This window comes from Trachemys scripta, chromosome 7 (assembly GCF_013100865.1).
Source record: "Trachemys scripta elegans isolate TJP31775 chromosome 7, CAS_Tse_1.0, whole genome shotgun sequence".
Taxonomy (NCBI): Eukaryota; Metazoa; Chordata; order Testudines; family Emydidae; genus Trachemys; species Trachemys scripta.
The window spans coordinates 113,335,153-113,353,690 of record NC_048304.1 but is presented as its reverse complement, the minus strand read 5'-3'; the positions used below and the strand labels follow the sequence as shown (position 1 = coordinate 113,353,690).

The following is an 18,538-nucleotide window of genomic DNA, read 5'->3' as shown; positions in this document are numbered from 1 at the left end:
CTGTTTCTAGCCAGTCAATTGAGTTTCTTGCAGAAAGATAGTGAGCATTTGCTGGTCTTGTTCGGAACCAGTGTTCAATTTCAGGATGAACAAGTGACAATGCACTTAACATTGGCCTCCAGTTTGTAGTGTGTGGTATCTCTTGCTTAAATAGAAAGTATGATGCCACAACCATGTTTGTTCACATGAACTGTGTTGTGTCTCCAGCATTCTTAACGGCCTCATTAACACTCACCAGTGTTGTCCTTGGTCAGTGGAGACTCAGAGTTCAGAGGTGCTTTCACATGAGTTCAGTTCCCAGGTGGGGGGCAAGAAGGCACCTTGATCGTTCCTACAGCTGCTCACGGTTCGCTCTGGCCACTGTTGTTCATTGTGCCACCGTTCACTCCATTGATCTGTTGCCAATGGCCCTGCATCGTCACCTTCTGCTGCCACCTGCCACTGTGACCTCTGCGAGTTGGTCTCTTGAGGTTCCACCCAGATCTCAGTGATTTCAGCTGAGCTCTCAGTGGGGGAACCTCGCTGCTAGTACAGATTGGACCGCCTCTTCCACAGAAACAGTCCCTTAGCAGGTCTAAGCACTTAGACCTGATTATCAGTGATTTCAGCTGTAGTGGTCACTTAACAAAACAAAAGACTATCTGTGGCAGGGATGGGCAAACTTTTTGGTCCCAAGGGCCACATACGGGTATGGAAATTCTATGGTGGGCAATGAATGCTCACAACATTGGGCATCAAAAGAGAGGGTGGGGACAGGTGTTTTGCTTGATGGTCTGCCTGAGTCACAAGTACTATTTGACATGCCCCTCTCCACTGTTTAAAGACAGAGCTGATTAGGCTCCATAGATCATGGGTGGGCAAACTACGGCTCGGGGGCTGCATCCAGCCCTTCAGACATTTTAATCCGGCCCTTGAGCTCCTGCCGGGGAGCAGGGTCGAAGCTTGCTCTGCACAGCTTCCTGAAGCAGTGGCACATACCTCCTCTGGCTCCTATGCGTAGGGACAGCAATGGGGCTCCGCACACTGCCACAAGCGCTGCTTACACAGCTCCCATTGTCCAGCAAATGGGGCCAATGGGAGGTGCAGGGGTGGTGCCTGCAGACGGGGCGGGAGGGAGTGAGGGCTCTGGCTGGGGGTATGGGCTCTGGGGTGGGGCCAGAAATTAGGAGTTCAGGGTGTGGGAGGGGGCTCTGGGCTGGGGTAGGGGGTTGGCATGGGGGGTGAGGGCTCTGGGTTGCAGGAGGGTGGGACCGAGGGTTCAGAGGGTGGGAGGGGGATCAGGGCTGGGGCAGGGGGTTGGGGCATGGATTGCGGTCAGGGGTGTAGGCTCTGGGAGGCACTTACCTCAAGCAGCTCCCAGAAGCAGCGGCATGTCCCTGCTCCGGCTCCTATGCGGAGGCGCAGGCAGGTGGCTCTGCGCACTGCCCCGTCTGCAGGCACCACCTCTGCACCTCCCATTGGCCCCATTTGCTGGACAATGGGAGCTGTGTAAGCGGCGCTTGTGGCAGTGTGCGGAGCCCCATTGCTGTCCCTACGCATAGGAGCCGGAGGAGGTATGTGCCGCTGCTTCAGGAAGCTGTGCAGAGCAAGCTCTGACCCCGCTCCCCGGCAGGAGCTCAAGGGCCGGATTAAAATGTCTGAAGGGCTCGATGGAGCCCCTGGGCCGTAGTTTGCCCACCCATGATCTATGGAGCCTAATCAGCTCTGTCTTTAGACAGTGGAGAGGGGCAGGTCAAATAGTACTTGTGACTCAGGCAGACCATCAAGCAAAACACCTGTCCCCACCCTCTCTTTTGATGCCCTCCATCAGCACAGGTTAAGTACAGTTCTACTGCCCTTTACTCATACAATAAGAATAACAACATTTCATTACCCCCCCTTCTTCCCCCACGTTCAAGTGATTTGTAACCCAACCCCAGCCAAAATCTATCACTTGGGCAACACAGCTCTGTTTGCTTGATATGTAGGTAGATTAGGTGGGAATATAAATACAATCTGGTCCCAAAGCCTTTCCTCCCAGCTCATCAGTAGCTGTCAGGGAGAGCTCATTTAGACTTTGCTTACAAATCATCATTTGAAATTATTAGGTTGGCCACCATCTCCGAAATGAATGCACTGACATTGTCATCAAAAACAACCGCTGTATAAGGAAGCTGGTCTATCTTCATACTTTTCAAATCTATTATACTTTTTTCAGATACACGTATTTTATCATACACTGTATATGCTTTTGAAGTGTGTATTAATGTTTCAATTTCAATTCAGATTTCCAAACAATCACTACATTGGCAACACTGCATGTAACTAGTTCACAAAACCGGGGGAAGGGGATGTTGGGGAAATTCAGGGGAGGTGTAAGGGGTGTAGGGAAATCCCTGCTCCCAATCCTTCCAGCAGATCCATAGATCCTTCCCCACTGTCACCACACCCTTATCCTTTCTCCTTCCATCCCTTCAAGTCCACTGTCTTTTGCTGCCCACCAAAGATGCCTGGATGCAGCTCCTTCAAAAGCTAAACACCATTGCAGCCGTGATGGCCAGACGAGTCAGTGCTGAGCAGCATGAGGCCGAGTTCACTGTCGCTGTCCCATTACTAGCCTCTTACTGAGCCGGAGTTTTTAAATGCTGATTCCTGTGCGGCAGCTTATTTGTATTACTACTAAACCGCCAGAACCGATAGAGCTATGTTTTGTGTATTTAAAAATATCTGAAATTATTTCAAACTATATGCCCTTCTATCTTCATTGTAAAGCAGATTGTTCCAAGATATCTAAGAGCTAATATATTTAGTAGGATATTATATTTTCCTCTTCCCAAACCGAGGATGGTCACCTCTCCTTTTTCCGGGAAATAAAGAATTTTTTCAGACTGTTCTGTAATAAACACTTGGCGTGGACAAAGAATCCACCATTTGCTCTCTTCCTTTCACTCACCTTTCCTTTTTTTTCCCCTTTCCCCTCTCTTGCATCCTTCCTCTCTCCATTCCACTGGGCCCTTCACTTTCACCGTGTGTGAGCGAGGTGGGATGTCAGCAGTATCACTCTCACATACTATCATGTGTTATGGTCAGTCTCCTGCACCAGGAAAAGGGGTGAGTCCTGGTTCCCCTTTTAGCTACACCAGGAAGAGTGCTGGGGGAAACCTGGGAACCACATGGGTGTGGAAGGAGCTGTTATGCTGGGGTACAATGTGGTATGACTTAAGGTTGCAAACTTTCCATGGATAAACCACAATATTCTGACAAGTGCTTTGAAGACTATTCACTCATTTGTTTATATGAAGAGCAGTGCATTTGCAAGGATCATGGACAGAATAAAGTTAGAGTAAGACTTCTTGCACCCTAACTAAAAATAAGAACAAACTTGGAAAATAAAAATGAAATAATCCTAACGTGTTCATCTTTTCTTTAAAAAATAGGCTAAAATCAGAAAAAAGTTGATTAGTAAGAGAACTGTATGCTTCTTATATTTTCCAGGGTTAATGTTTTATTAACTCTGATTCTCATTGCTGCTTTTTGGCGCAACATAACAGTTGCTTCTTTTTGTATAAAATATGACAATTCCAGTAAATAAATCACAGAAGCTAAGTGCTTTGGGCAAACAAACACATGCCTTATCTCTTCCAGAGAAGCTGTGGAAAATGCATGATAAATTGCACATTTCAGAGAACATGTTATGTCACTGTGAAATAACTTTGATTCATGATTATGTATTTATCTTTAAACAACTGACAAACCTCAGGGTATCTAAATTATTATCATTTGCTCTATGCTTCTGTAGCTTTTTTGCTAGAGAATCGGAATGACTTACAGTAAAATACCGCTTCTCCTTTCTTAGTCTTAACATTCTGTAAAAAAATGCATCATTTGGAGGGCAAAAACAGAAAATTCCTACTATGTTTGATTTTGGATGAACTTCTGCTGAAAATGGTTAACAATAATATCATTTGAACAAATCGTATTTTGAAAGAAATTAGGGCAAACATAAAACAGAAAAGGAGAGTGCTTGTTTTATGGGAGCTTTTATAGTACAATAGCAGAGAAAATATATCAATTTTGACTTATGTTTTCTGTATCAAATAAGCAAAAGGCATAATGGTAAATTTGTTCCTTTGAATTGTCTGCCTGCATACAATTACTTTTGCAAATAAAGATTTTACGTTCACTGTCTTTCTTAATAAGGAGACTAAGATTGTTATTATTTGGTTTCTCACAAATAAGAGGGAAGGCCAGGAGAGGTGGCTTACCCCAACTATTACTAATAGTTGTTTTTTTGTTCGTTTTAAATGAGGGCCCAATCAGCATTGTGGCCCCGTTGGTGCGCAGTACAGATATATATTAAGACAGTCCATGTCCAGAAAAGCTTACTTATTGTTAATAATGTATTTGTTTTTATTTTTGTTTACTGTTTGTATTTCAGTAGCACTAGAGACTCTAATTGGGATTGTCCTAACACATACTGAGAGACATTCCCTGGCCAAATGAGCTTACAATCTAATAGACAAAGGATAAAAGAAACAAGTACAGAGAGGTGAAGACCTTGCCAAGGTCACATAATAGGCTATAGACAGGGCCTACAGAATTCAGGATCCAGTGGCCAATCCACTACATCATACCGCTTCCCATTAGCGTACAGTCTAAGTCCACGCTGGCCTCTCTTACCCTCTTCTCCCCTTCCTATTCCCTTTTGCTCCCTTTCCCTTCAGTGTCCCCTTTCCCTTCACTTTTCTATCCATTTAGCTCATCCATTCCTAACTAAACGCACTCCTGCACACAAAAAATTATTGTATGAACATGATTGTAATGGGGTATGCTGGCCCTTTAAGCCTCAGGGGGACCAGAAGACTGTGTCCCAGGGATGTTGGTGTGAGCACAGGATCAGGAACTGGCCGAAACCAGAAGAGAAGATTGGGAGTTAGCAGTGGGATGGGAAGATACCAGGACACTGTTACTTTAAGGGCCCAGGAGCTGGAACTTTGTATTGCAGGGCTTCCCTCTCTGCTGGCCCACTGGGAGGAGCTTTCAGAACGAGAGGGGTATATATGCCGTCTTCCCTCTCAGAAACAGGTGCATGCTGACAGAGGAAATAAGGCAGAACTGGAAGGCTAGATTTATGCTAGGCAGAATAAACGCAACATGGTTAGTGGAAGCATAATAGATGGGTACAAACTATGCTGGTGTTATGATGGAACTTGTGTTTGGGACACTGATGACTATCTTGAATTATTTTTGGGCTACTCACTCAGTTTCAGAGGAGGGTTGATGATTACCATGAGACATCTGAAGAAGTGAGGTTCTTACCCATGAAAGCTTATGCTCCCAATAGTTCTGTTAGTCTTAAAGATGCCACAGGACCCTCTGTTGCTTTTTACTATGAGACAGTCTACACAGAGAGAGGATGCTATTGAAAATGCTTTGGCCACAAGAGGGAGCCAGGTGGACGGTATCCTTGCTACACTGATTCCTGGGGAAATTCTGTGCCATTGCACACACACCGGATTCATGTTGCCTGCAGACTTTTTCTCTGCAGAAAATAGATTCTGATGGAGAGGCACTGCAGTTACACCTTTTTCCCATCAGAAGATGCTGTGATGCCAGAAGAGAGGGCAGCTGGCTTTGGGCCAGAGCAGCCAGCTGTGGAGAGGGAGGGGCAGTGGCAGCCTTCCTCGGAGTGCCCTGCCTGCAGGGCCAAGTGAGGAGGGATATGGCATGGGATATGGGGGAGAACACAGAGCAAGGCGCATGGGGTTCTGGGGGGTCACATAGACTGGGGTTCAGAAGGACTAGTAGGGGTGACAGACTGGGGCAGGGGCACAGGAGTTAGTGGGGTGACAACATTGAGCCAGGGGCCAAATGGGCGTGGGTGTGCAGGATCACATGGGGATGGGGTGGCTGAGTAGGGGTGCAGGACCACATGGGGGCAGGGGGTGCAGGCCACATGAGGACAGAGGGGAGGGGGATGCAGGGACACAGGGCGGAGGAGTGGCTGAGTGAGCATGCAGGGACTTATGGGGATGGGGAGAGGAGGGCAGGGACAAACGGGGATGGGGGAGAAGGAGTTACTGAGTGGGGGTGCGGGGACACATGGGGACAGGGGCAGATGTAACTGACTGGATGGGAGAGAACAGGAGTCAGCCAGGATCTACATGGGAGAGGCTCTCCAACTCCCTAACAAAAAGGTCTGTCCCATACTACTTCCACCCACACCCAACAACCCTCCAGGTTCACTCCCAGGCTCCTTCTCAGCAATTACTTCCCTCTCCCTCTGCTCCTCCGTTACCTTTCACTCCCCCAAGCCTCTGCACTCCTTCCAAGGGGTACAGGAAATACGTTTCTGTATTGTAGTTTAAATTAATTATTACTCAAAGTTCTGTATTAATATGCCTAGTAAGGAATCTATTTGTCAAAAAACATTTCCTGAATCTTTTTTGTTGTCTGTATTGTCACAGACATACTTGCCGACTGGTATTTTGAAATCAATTGCCAAAATAATTGAAACTGATTATATTTTGACAAAATATAAAGAATTTTGAATAATTTTAATATATTGTGTGCAGAATTTTAATTTTTTTGGTGCAGAATTCCCCCACGAGTAAGTGATGTTTGCCACCATTATATTGTTCACCCTACTCGTGAGGTATAGCCCTTTTCCCCAGTCTTGTCTATTTAGACTGTAAACTCTTTGGGGTATAGACTGCCTGCCACTCTGTTTATACAGTGCCTAGCACAAAGAGGCCCATTTTTAGTTGATTAGGTACTACTGTAGTAAATATTGATTGTGATAATAACTGCTCTTATAGTTTTTATACAATTCTCCTTGATTTGTAATGCAGTTGTAGAAACTTTAAAAGAATTTTTTTTTCCAATAACAAACTGGTATTTCTTTTTTGTGTGTGAATCTAGTGACGCTAACATTAAAATGGCTCCTTTATTTTTCTTTTACATCTTTGTTATGATAGGAGAGGACTCCAGAGCTCTAGAAATAAGAGGCCAGATGCTTGGCTGGTGTGCATAATTATAGCTCCACTGAAGTCAGTTTACATAAGCTGAGGATCTGTCTCTCTTTTTTATCAGCTGCTCCTGGACCCCTGTTCAAAGGACCAACAAAAAGCCTAAGCATGTCAGAGGTCTCATTTTGAACTTAACTGCTGCAATGGGACGAATTTCATCTACATTCCTTTTGTAGATGCTACAAAAATCATAACTGTTCTTAAGTTGTGGGTTTTTTTTAGGTGGGAGGGGCTCATCAGATGTGAGGGATTTTAATACCTCTTGATTTGTTATCCACTAGATCAGTGTTCCCCAAACTTGGGACGCCGCTTGTGTAGGGAAAGCCCCTAGCGGGCCGGGCCGGTTTATTTACCTGCCGCGTTCGCAGGTGCGGCCAATCGCGGCTCCCACTGGCTGCGGTTCGCCGCTCCAGGCCAATGGGAGCTGCTGGAAGCGGCGGCCAGTATGTCCCTCGGCCCGCGCCGCTTAATCTTAAATTAGATTAGATTAGACTAAATACATCTACAAAAATGCCTCTAAAATATTTGCCACCTATGTACTGAAAATAACATGTTTATCTATTGTTAAATTTACTGCAGTTTGCTCTCGATTCTTATCTCCACTGAACTGTAATAAATTTTGGTTACTTGGAGGTAGTTAAATAGAAACTAATAATTGTTTTTCATGATGGAAGGGAATTTGTTTTCTTCCCTTTATATCCAGTAGTTTGCTGCATATTTAACTTGCCTAAACTATCATTCCTCTTAGTATATTTGAACCAGTTGACATTTATATGTACTTTGCATTTTGCATGTAAATGAAAAAGTTTAATAGCTTTGAATCTCAAATCAAAACATTCAGATTTCTCTCTTTTGCCTTGCAACATGACAGACTCACTCTCTAAATATTTACAGACAAGAAAGAGAAATGAATACTTATGCTGATTTTGACCTAACATTTTCAGAAATATCTTCAGTGCTTGATTAAACATTTAAGCTCTGAAATGGGAAATGCGTATCACTTAGTGAGCACAAAATATGGAAACATGACTAATTGTAAAAACTCATTTTAGAACCTTATCGCTTTTTGGGTTTGTATGCTGCTCTGTGTTCCTTCAGCTGCTAGAGGCTTGAGGCTTGGTAACTCAAGAAGAATATGGCTGCAACCATTTATTCCGATAGTTAATTTTAAATGAACAGATTTATGAGACTAATAAAAGGAAAAAGCTTTATAATGACACAAATCCACTGCCATCACAAGTATTGGGCTATAACTACAAAGGGAACTTTAGACTCAGTGCTACAATACCTAATGTGTCCTGACCCCAGGTGGCTTTCATAGCCCCGAGTCAGGCACCCAGGCTCCCTATATGATCCATTAGGAGAGCTTCAAGCCTAAGAATGAGATTCACTAAAGCCAATATGCTGAGAGGGAAGTGTGATTAACTTGAACAAGAGTGTTGCCAAGCTTAAAATGAACAACAGTATTGCCAGTGTTAGGTCTAAAACTTCCGGAAGCTTTATAGAGCAAGCTTTGCAAAATTAAGCTGCAACTTGTGGTCAAAAGACACCTGCAACCAGACAACGTTTTATTCTGACTCCTATATGGTAAAATAGGTCATGCCCACGGGTACCACTTATTAAGACCACTTTTGAAACTTGTGGTTAAGAGACGCTGCAGCCAGAGAACTGATTCCTATGTGGTTTTGATGGGCTAGGCCTTCAGGCATAGGTTACCAAAATAACCTTACCCACAATCAAGACAATAGCCCATTTAGAGATAAGTTATATCCTTGTAACCTAAAAAACTAAAGCACCAATTGCCTATTAGAAAAACCACAGTCAAAACAATGGTCTATATGGAAATAACTTATCTCCTTGTGCATAACTTATAAAACTAAAACAACAATTGGATATCAAAACAACCACAATCACAATAAAATTCGGCCTTCCCTAATTGGTTAACATGGTGGGCAGATGAAATTAAATGTGTAGAGCCTCAAGTGGGTTTGTGTGTGTGTCTTGGTCTAAGAGGTCATTCTCTTTGATCGGTCTGACCCACACACCCCTGAACCGAGGAGACTTGAGCCGACTATCTGTACCTGGCCAGCGCAAAGAGCGGTCAACTAAAGGGTAACGTATTCTCGGTAGGGTAAGGTTTTGAAGTAAAATAGTCTGGTTGCCTGCAGAATAAGGTAACGGAGTAAAGAAGTCTGGGTTGCTCGAGCTGATTTGATCTCAAGTTGTACTGACACTATAGTATTAAGAATGGTAGTGTCAGGATAATTTGATCTCAGGTTATATTAATGCTGCAATATTAAAAATAGTAGTAAAAGTTTAATACTAGTGTTAAGTTGTTTAGAAATAGTAGTAAGTTGTTAATCAATTTATAGTATCTTTGTTTGTACTTGTGTTTATGAAGGGCAGGAATAGTATTTGTAAGGTTAAGAGTTAATGAGTAATAATAGCTTTGCATGTACTCGTGCCTGTCATCAGTAAAAATTGCCAATGTTAAGGACATGCTTTTATAGTAATAAGTAGCTAATGCATAACATTACCTGTACTTGTGCTTGTTTGCAATATAATTTGTTATTTATATTAATCCTTATTCAATGCTGGTCTTTAATTTTTCTTTTCCTCTTCTGTCTGTGTTGCATTTATAGCTGTAAGTCATTAAAAGCCTTTCTTGAGGAATAATCAGTAGTTTTAATTTCTTTATACGGGCACCACTTAACCTCATTACATCTGTGTTGAGTGGTGGGAAGTAGTGATGACCCAGAGCCCCATTTGGGCCCTGATGTGTATCCCCTTCTTCCTATATCTCCGCAGGGAGTTGCCTACTAAACTAGCCAGGAGGAAATGCTGAGAAGGGTGTGACCTAAACCTCACCCCTCAAAGGGAGTTAGGTGCTTAACTCTGGATCAGGGAAAAGTGCCTCCCTCCACTTAGGATTCACGGACATGAACTCTTGCCTGGATTTAGATGCCTAAGCCAAGTCAACCTTTTGGTGTGCATGCCTTTAAGCCCAATAGAATCATTCTTATTCTCTCTTATCCAGTGCCTAGGGCATTCACTTGGGAGGTGGGTGACCTGGATATTGGTCCTGCTCCAAATCAGGCAGAATGGGGATTTGAACCCACCTCACCCACATCCTTTGTGAGTGCTCTAAACACTGGGCTCTTTGGTATTAGGGGCCATCCCCTGCTGCTGCTGGCTGTGTTTTGTGGGAGGTCTGATCCCGTAGATGGCCTCTGAGAACACCTACTTGAGCAGGGCCGCTGACAAGATAGGCAGGGAACACCTAATTTTAGGATCCTGTCAGGTGTTAGGCACTGAGAAGCTCAGTGACATCAGGATTTAGGCAATTTTGCACTTGCCCATTAGCAGAAATTTAGGCACCAAAAGGCACCATTTATTTTACCAAAAGAAACCTAAGTGCCTAGGTACTTCAGGCACCTACAGGGTTGAGCAACAACTGAGTAGGGACTTTGAGGATATAAATTTTGGATTTAGGTGCCTAAAGTGCCTCTAGCCCCTGGTGGATCTAGTCCATGGTGGTCTCGGTTTTCTATGAAAGAAAGCATATTAAGGTGTCCACTACAAAAACAGCATTTGCCAACAGTTACTACACTTATGAAATCTGGGGACTCCCTGCCCCAGAGAGCTCACACACTAACCAAAGGAGGCAAATAGGATGCTGTGGAAAATCCAAGAGGGAATGACAAGGTTTATATATGTTTGTGGACTGACTTATTTATTTATGACTAAGTTTATATCTGTCCATTTATTATTATTTTATTATTGAGTCACTTCTTGTGGACACAGTGATAGAAGTGAGTCATTTGGGGGGACAGGAATGAAGGATCAATGGTTGGTTGATGGGCAGGCCAGAAAAGGAGGGCATTCCATGGATGACATAGAAAAAGACATGGATATATTTATCAAAGAAATGGCTAGATGGGTCATCAACATCATTGTGAGTGACACAGACTGGATGACATGAAATGAGACTAGATTATAGAGGTATGCAGAGTTGGAGTTGTTTCACACCTTTTTTAGTATTATGAAAATATGGGAAATGTGGTACTATCTCTCAGATTCCACTGTACCATGTCTGAGCAAAAGCTGCTGTTTGCTGTGACTAATAAGTTCATATCACTAAGTTTGTTGAGAAACAAACTGGTAAATACAATTTTCTGGTGTTTGTGATCATTTTTTCCATTCAATTAGATATGCAGTGTTGTCTATTAAAGCCCATATTTAAGTCAATTAAAGGGGGGTGGGACAGTCTGTAAATGTGAGGGACTAATTGAGAAAAGTATCTGCAGACCAGCATCACTGGGCCTCAGATTAAAGTTTTATAAGTTGAAATGGAAAATAATCTGTATCACACATTACAAAATGATTTTCTTTTTCAGGGCGCTCCTAAACCAATTGCCATTGAGCCTTGTTCAGGAAACAAAGCAGCTGTCCTTACTGTATTTTTATGTCTACCGAGAGGATCATCAGGAGTCCCACCCCCTGGTCAATCAGGTAAGAGTCACATTAGTAATTTTAAGATTATGATCCTGCAAAGCAGTCTGCCTGGGAAGAATCCCAATTTAATGTACTCAGTGTGAACATAAGGGTCTGCCCAGACAAGTCGCATTTAGGATCAGGACCAGTAGATAATGGGTACTTTAGTATACTAGCTGATGAATTTTCATTATTAAGGTTGCAGTTTAAATTTAATCTGACATCTCAAGTGAAATGACCATGTAGATTTCATACTGGTAAGCATTCTCCACTCAGCAGCTGAGCACATCAGCTTCTTTTCAAGTTGCTTTGAACCGAGAGAAATAAAACGATCCTGACATTACCGAATCCATTGAGTTTGCTTTGTGTTTCCAGTTAGGTCTTTTAACCTCTTTCAGTTAGAATGCTAGCATTTCCCAGAATGCCAGCGAAATGAATGCAAGGGATGTGTGAGTGTGTATAGCTGCTTCATTAGTGAGGTGTTCACTTTGGAAATCATCCCAGATCACTTTAAATTGGCATTTCCATTATCAGGGAGCATTTCCCATCGTAATCCACCTCATCTGATTTTTGCCAGATTGTTCTACAAAACTGTTCTTACAAAATGGCCTTGAACAGAAAATAGCTGTGTGCGCTCCATTAATCCTTTGAATGCTAAGTGTGACACTCTATATCATGGGGGAGCACCCTGTAACCCCCATATTCCTCATTTATATATAATTGTGATATTGCATATAAAACATGCCATGTGAGGTACTGGGGAAAGGTTATGATCTGCTGAAAGCCATTGTTCTATCTAAATATATATATCATCAATGCTTATTAAATTATAAGAATTGTGTTGTATGGTTTTCACTAAAATATGCTGTGGATTTGGGAAGTGCTCAGATACTAGCTCTCCAGAGACAACAACAAGGGAGATAACCAACGCCCGGGTGGGTGCCGAACAGACATCACCAGCCATCGTCCAGCAGAGGATTACAATTCAATGACTCATTCACAGGAGACACACTGGGGTATTACTTCAACTTGTGATTTAGCAATGCCCACCAGACCTGCCTGGACTTGTGTTCTCCAAGCACATGAACTGAGGGTATAAAACAGAACACAGGGGCCCCATGCTTTCTTTTCTCCTCCCCCCACCTATGCTGCAAGCAACAAGGACATTGAGAAGACTGAAAACTCCAGCAGGGGAGACTGGCCCAGGTTTCAAGGGTGAAACCTGTGTACTATGAACTGCAATATCCAGTGGCGTGAGAGAAAATGCTTAATCTAGGTGTTGCCCAGGCTAATAGGGTTGAGAGTGTAGACTGCCTGCTTATATTTTCTTTTCTTTTGGTAACCCCTCTGACTTTTTGTCTATCACGTATAATCACTTAAAATCTATCTTTTGCAGTCGATAAACTTGTTTTACTGTTTATCTTTACCAGTGAGTTTGCCTGAAGTGTTTGGTAAATCTGCTCAGGTTTACAAAGGCAGGTGTATATCCACTTTCCATTGATGAAGCAGTGAACCAATTAATAAACTTGCACTGCTTGTCTTGAGCAGTGCAAGATGGTATATTCCTGAGGTACAAGGCTGGGGGGGATTCAGCTGGTGCCTTTCTCTGTGTGATTCATGAGTGGCTCTGGAAGTATTCATGCAATCTAGCTAGGTGTGGGGCTCCACATGCTGTTGTGCTGAGCAATAACAGTGCCTGGAGGGGTTTGCTGCTTGTCACTAGTAAAGCATTGTGAGAGACAGCCCAGGATGGAGAATTAAGGGGGCACAGATGTCCCACAGTCCCAGGCTGCACCCCAGGGATCCCGTCACACTAAGTATAATATATATTTTATTGTATTATATATAAAATGGTCATGACAAATGAGTTAGTAGAGTAATCTGGCACAGATCAGATCTGGTAGATTATTATGAGTTGCCAGATAATGGAAATGCTGTTTCAAAATTAACTGGGATACTTTCCAAAACAACTACTTCCATAATGAAAAATAAGTTATGTAGTATGTGCGCAGATACTGCAATATGCTAGACCAGAGGTGGGCAAACTACGGCCTGCGGGACCGTCCTGCCCCGCCCCTGAGCTCCTGGCCCGGGAGGCTAGCCCCCGGCCCCTCCCCTGCTGTTCCCCCTCCAACGCAGCCTCAGCTCACTGCGCTGCCGGCGCAATGCTCTGAGCGGCGAGCTCTTGTCGGGCAGCGCAGCCGCAGAGCCACGGCCTGACCCAGTGCTCTGCTGCACAGTGGCGTGGCTGGCTCCAGCCGGGCAGCGCAGCTGTAGCGCCACCAGCCACCGGTGCTCTAAGCAGCACAGTAAGGGGACAGGGAGCAGGGAGGGTTGGATAGAGGGCAGGGGAGTTCGGGGTGCTGGTCGGGGGTGTGTGTGAATAGGGGTCGGGGTGGTCAGAGGGCAGGGAACAGGGGGGGTGAATGGGGGGAGGAATCCTGGGGGGGGGGGGGTCAGTCAGGAAGGGGGGGGGTTGGATGGATCGGCGGGAGGCAGTCAGGGGCAGGGGTTCTGGGAGTGGTCAGGGAGAAGGGGTGGTTGGATGGGGCAGAGGTCCCGGGGAGCAGTCAGGAAGGAGAGGAGGGGTTGGATAGGGTGGCGGGGGGCAGTCAGGGGCGGGGGAGTGTGGGGGCCGTCAGGGGGCAGGGAACAGGGGTTGGATGGGACAGGAGTCCTGGGGGGTCCATCGGGGGCAAGAAGCAGGGGGGTTGGATGGGGGTGGGGGCCAGGTCACGCCTGGCTGTTTGGAGAGGAATAGTCTCCCCTAACCGGCCCTCCATACACTTTCGGAAACCCGATGTGGCCCTCAGGCCAAAAAGTTTGCCCGCCCTGTGCTAGACAGTGTGGTTTATGAATAACTTGTACTCTTAAATAGCCAAAACTATATCCTCTTAACCTTCAAAAATCAATTTGAGATTAAAAAGTATTGAATAATGACGATGGGCAGAATTGGTTGCCCAGTGAAGAAATCAGCAGGACCAATCGTTATTTCTTCCCCTTTTGGGCTGATCACTCTCTGTTATATTAAAGATTCCTTTCTCTCCTTTAGCAGTGAGGTGAGGATTTAGTTTTTCAGATGCTGCTGCTTTTGTGTTGGAATATCTTTTCTGGTAGTATTATGTAAATAGGGGTGATACTGTGGGGAATGGTGATCAGGGAGAAGGGTGCATAGAATATATCTGGTTCACATTTTAACAAAATGAAGCAAAGACATAATCATGATTAAAACCCTTACTTGTTTTCTTCTTAAAACAGAAATCTATGATAAGAACAAAATAAAAGTAACTTCTGAAACCTGAGATTAAGATGTTTCTCAGTGGTTTTTGTTTTTATTTATTTACCCATGATGTTTATCTATAGTAAACATAGTATTTGGCAAGTTATTTTTGAACCAAATTTGTTTCACCTTTTGCTATTTTAAAGAATAATCACCACCCTGTGCTGTGATTCACTGGTCACCAAAAGAATGTAATTTTCAAAGTAGGAGTTAAATACAAAAGTGTGAGTGCGCCATTTTGAACATTTGAGTTTACATGGAGTTCGCCATATTTATGTTTTTACAGTTGAAAAATGACACTGTCTCCTGCTTCTGCTTTATTTTATTACTTATTCTACCTTACATTAGCTTTACAAGCAAATATTTCAACAATATTCCTTTGTTTATTACTAGATTCTTTGTCAGACTTTTAATGTTTATAAATCTGTGAAATTTTTAAATTCCTTCAGCAGCTTTCATTTCGTTCAGGGTCAAAAGAGAGCAAAACTGCTTGATGTTTGCAACTGTGCCGATTCATCCATTAGATTATATTGCTATAATCTTTTTTCTTAAGTGTAATGAATTTTGGTACTTGTGGACTGCTATCACTGTATGTAGTCATGCATAAGGTAGGCAGAAGCTATTATGCAAGTTTCTTGGCATACCTGTAGCTCTGCTAATTCATTTCATTCCTATCCTGCAGCACTACCTGCTGTTTCATTCTTGGGCTTCCTGGAAGCAGACACTGCCAACTGTGCCAAGCTGTTTGAAATTATATGGAGCTTTTTGCTGCTAACATATGTTTGCTATGCAGTCGGTTTCCTTTAAGACTGAAGCTAAGTTAAAACAGTGATGTTCAGGTTGAGGGAAGTTATACGTTCAATAATTATACAACACCAAATAATCTTAGATTATCATGTTACTTGTATATAACTTCCCTAGAGCTCTTTACATGCATTTTAGGATAAAACTGTCATTGAAGCAAATAATTATTTAACAATTATAAAATAAGACAATAATGTTGATTCTCATTTTATAACAAAAGAATGTGAGGTTTATTACTAATGAGCTTATAGCTGCAAAGTGTTGGAATAGAATAAATATTTTTTCATTCTGGTTTTAAAAATCCCAGTAGTCAGGAGGCCTAATTCTTCTCTCAGATGCCCAGGCCAACTTTTTATTGAAGTCAATGGGGTTATATCCCTGTCTTTGAGTGCCGAAGGGTAAAGGAGCCAAACAATTTTTTGGGGCACATATTTAAAGTAACTGTGATGGGGTGTTCACCTTCACACAAACCCTGAATGGAGTAATATGGGTCACAATGGACCTGCTGCACCTCGAAGGAAGCCAGTGATTGTTAAGCACTAATTGAAGATGAAGTCCAGCTGTGGGAGGAGCTGGGCTAGATGTATAAAGTCAGAAAGTGAGCGCAGAAAGAGGCTGCAGGGAGGAGGTCTACAGTTACTTCCTAGATGGAAAGAGAGTTGGAGAGGGTCAAGGAGGAAATCCAGAGAGAGAGTAAGTGCTGAGCAGCTGAGGGAAAGGGGCTCCAGATGGGTCAAGAACTAATTCCCAGATCTAGTCACAAGGAGGTGCACGTGGGGTGGGTGGAATCTCTTCACATAAGCACTGATTAACAAATAAATTTAGCCTGGATTTGAGGAGAAATGAGAACCAAATCCCTGGTGAGGGATATCAGTAAGGTGCAGATCAAGGAAAATTTACTGTGTTAGAAATTAATTTTTAGTAGCAGATTTGCTGAACAGATCACACACCTTCTCTTGCTCCTTAGCGTTGTCTCCTCAGCTGCTTTGTAGCGAAGCATCAATATTAAAATCCAAAGGTTCAGACATAATAGCTGTTCTCTATACAATGCATACATAAGGTGTAATAAGAAAAATAGCTTTTTCTAAGACATAAGGCCCATATGTGTCCTCCACGTTTTACTGTACCATGCCAGAGATCATTCACTACTGTTACAATCTCTGACCTTAGACTTAAAGTACCCTAAATGCTTCATTGTACCAAGGGAGAACTGTTAGTGAGGGCAGCTGTATGCAAGGTTCTAACAAGGACTAAATTATACATCAGAAATGGTATGGGCAGTAAACAAAACAAATCAGACAATAAGAATGTGAGGGATAAGAGGATAACACATGAACTGTTTATTAAAAAAAAGATGCCAAAGATATGAGCAAGTGAAAGACGAAGGCAATGCTCTCGATGGGGGTGTAATTTCTAAAGCTTACTAACATGTTGTTCATTAATTGGTCCATGCAGACCCTGCTGGTGTGCACTAAAGGTTCCCTCATGAGCTTTAACATAGTACTGTTTCAAACAGCACTATTAAAACACACCAGTAGGGTCTATACAGATCAACTAATCCGTAACATATTAGTTTGCTGTACAGTTCGCACTCCTGTAGAGTGCATTACCCCACCATGCAGATTAGCCCTAAGAAATGACTAATTCAAGGCTTGGATGTACAGCTCTGGGGATAGGTTGAACAACATTGAGAGAATAATCCATCAATGGAATAAATTCTCCAGAATGAAGAATTGAGACCGTTTTGCGATGAACAGTAAAACCAACAAGAACTCACACTTTGGAGTATGAAGTTACTGGACAAAGTTTATGAAACTGACAAATGTTGGCATGTTCCTTACATAGTCAAAGAAAAATGAAAGGAGAAAGTGAATAATGCAATATGATAATTCTTTAAAAACAAAGATTTCAGAGTGAGAAAGAGATGCAAATGATGTAAAAACAAGTTACTTTTCCAGCAACAAAACATCCACTATTCTAGTTGGGGCTGGCAGTAGTGCCTCTTAAGCTTGTTTGACACTTCCCATTATAAGAACCTGATTTCAGTTGCTTATAACATTGCCAAACTTTAACCATTTGGGCTGAAGTTTTATATGCTGTGTGTTTGCCCTTAGACTTGCTGTTTTTTTTTTTTTTTTTTTAATTTTCAGCCAAAATCATCCCACTAGCCTCACAGAGCAACTAAATATGTTTCACCTCATGGCCATGGTGGCAAAGCTGGGCATTTTCTTTGATGGCTGCACTCAATTCTCCAAGCACTGGAACTGAGAGCAAGGAGTCTGACTATCCTTTGTTGTTAGTGACCGCCCCGCCCCACCCCCACTGGGCTCAGGTAGCATGGAGGAGGAAGCTGTCTGATTCAAATGCAGAGGAGGACAAAAGCCAGGCCATGGGGGATGAAAAACAGTAAATTGTAGCAAGGAGTCTAGTGAGATTAGGACTCAGGGTTGGGGAGAAAACCTAGGACTGTGGGAGCAAGGAGGTTGCAAAAGAGGGTCAGAAGCTGACTGGGAGGGAAACAGCGGGGAGGCTAGGAACCAGCAGAATGAGAGGCTGGGAACAGCTGGACAAAGAGACCGGGACTTGGAGCCCAGGTGGGGGAGGGGAGGCTTGGATTCTTTGGGCCAGGGGACTTGAACTGGGAGTGGGGAAACTAGGGAAATAGGTTTTGGGGGACTGGGAACCAATTGGCTGGAGTTGGCAGGGGGGACACAGAAATCAGATAAGGTAGGTGTGGAGAGAGACAGGCAACCTTAATTCTGACATTTCCAACGTTTTGAATGCTTGACTTTGCAATCTTAATGATGATCTTTTAATATAGTTGGTGTGTAATATATAGATACGTTGGATGTAAGGGTAATAAGTCAAAGGATAAGCATCCCATAGGTACATATAAGAACACTTATTTGCAGGTGTGAATCAACAATAAAATAAAACATGCTTATTAATGAAA

The 18,538-nt window shown here is 43.3% G+C and overlaps 1 protein-coding gene across 1 annotated transcript in view; it reads left to right on the top strand.

Annotated features, from left to right (window-relative positions):
* Window positions 1-18,538, top strand: part of ATRNL1 (attractin like 1) — a 1,006,335-nt gene that overhangs the window by 905,570 nt on the left and 82,227 nt on the right. The window contains exon 28 of the mRNA XM_034775239.1: window positions 11,405-11,519. Coding sequence (XP_034631130.1) covers window positions 11,405-11,519 — 115 coding nt within the window. The remainder of the gene's footprint in view (window positions 1-11,404; window positions 11,520-18,538) is intronic.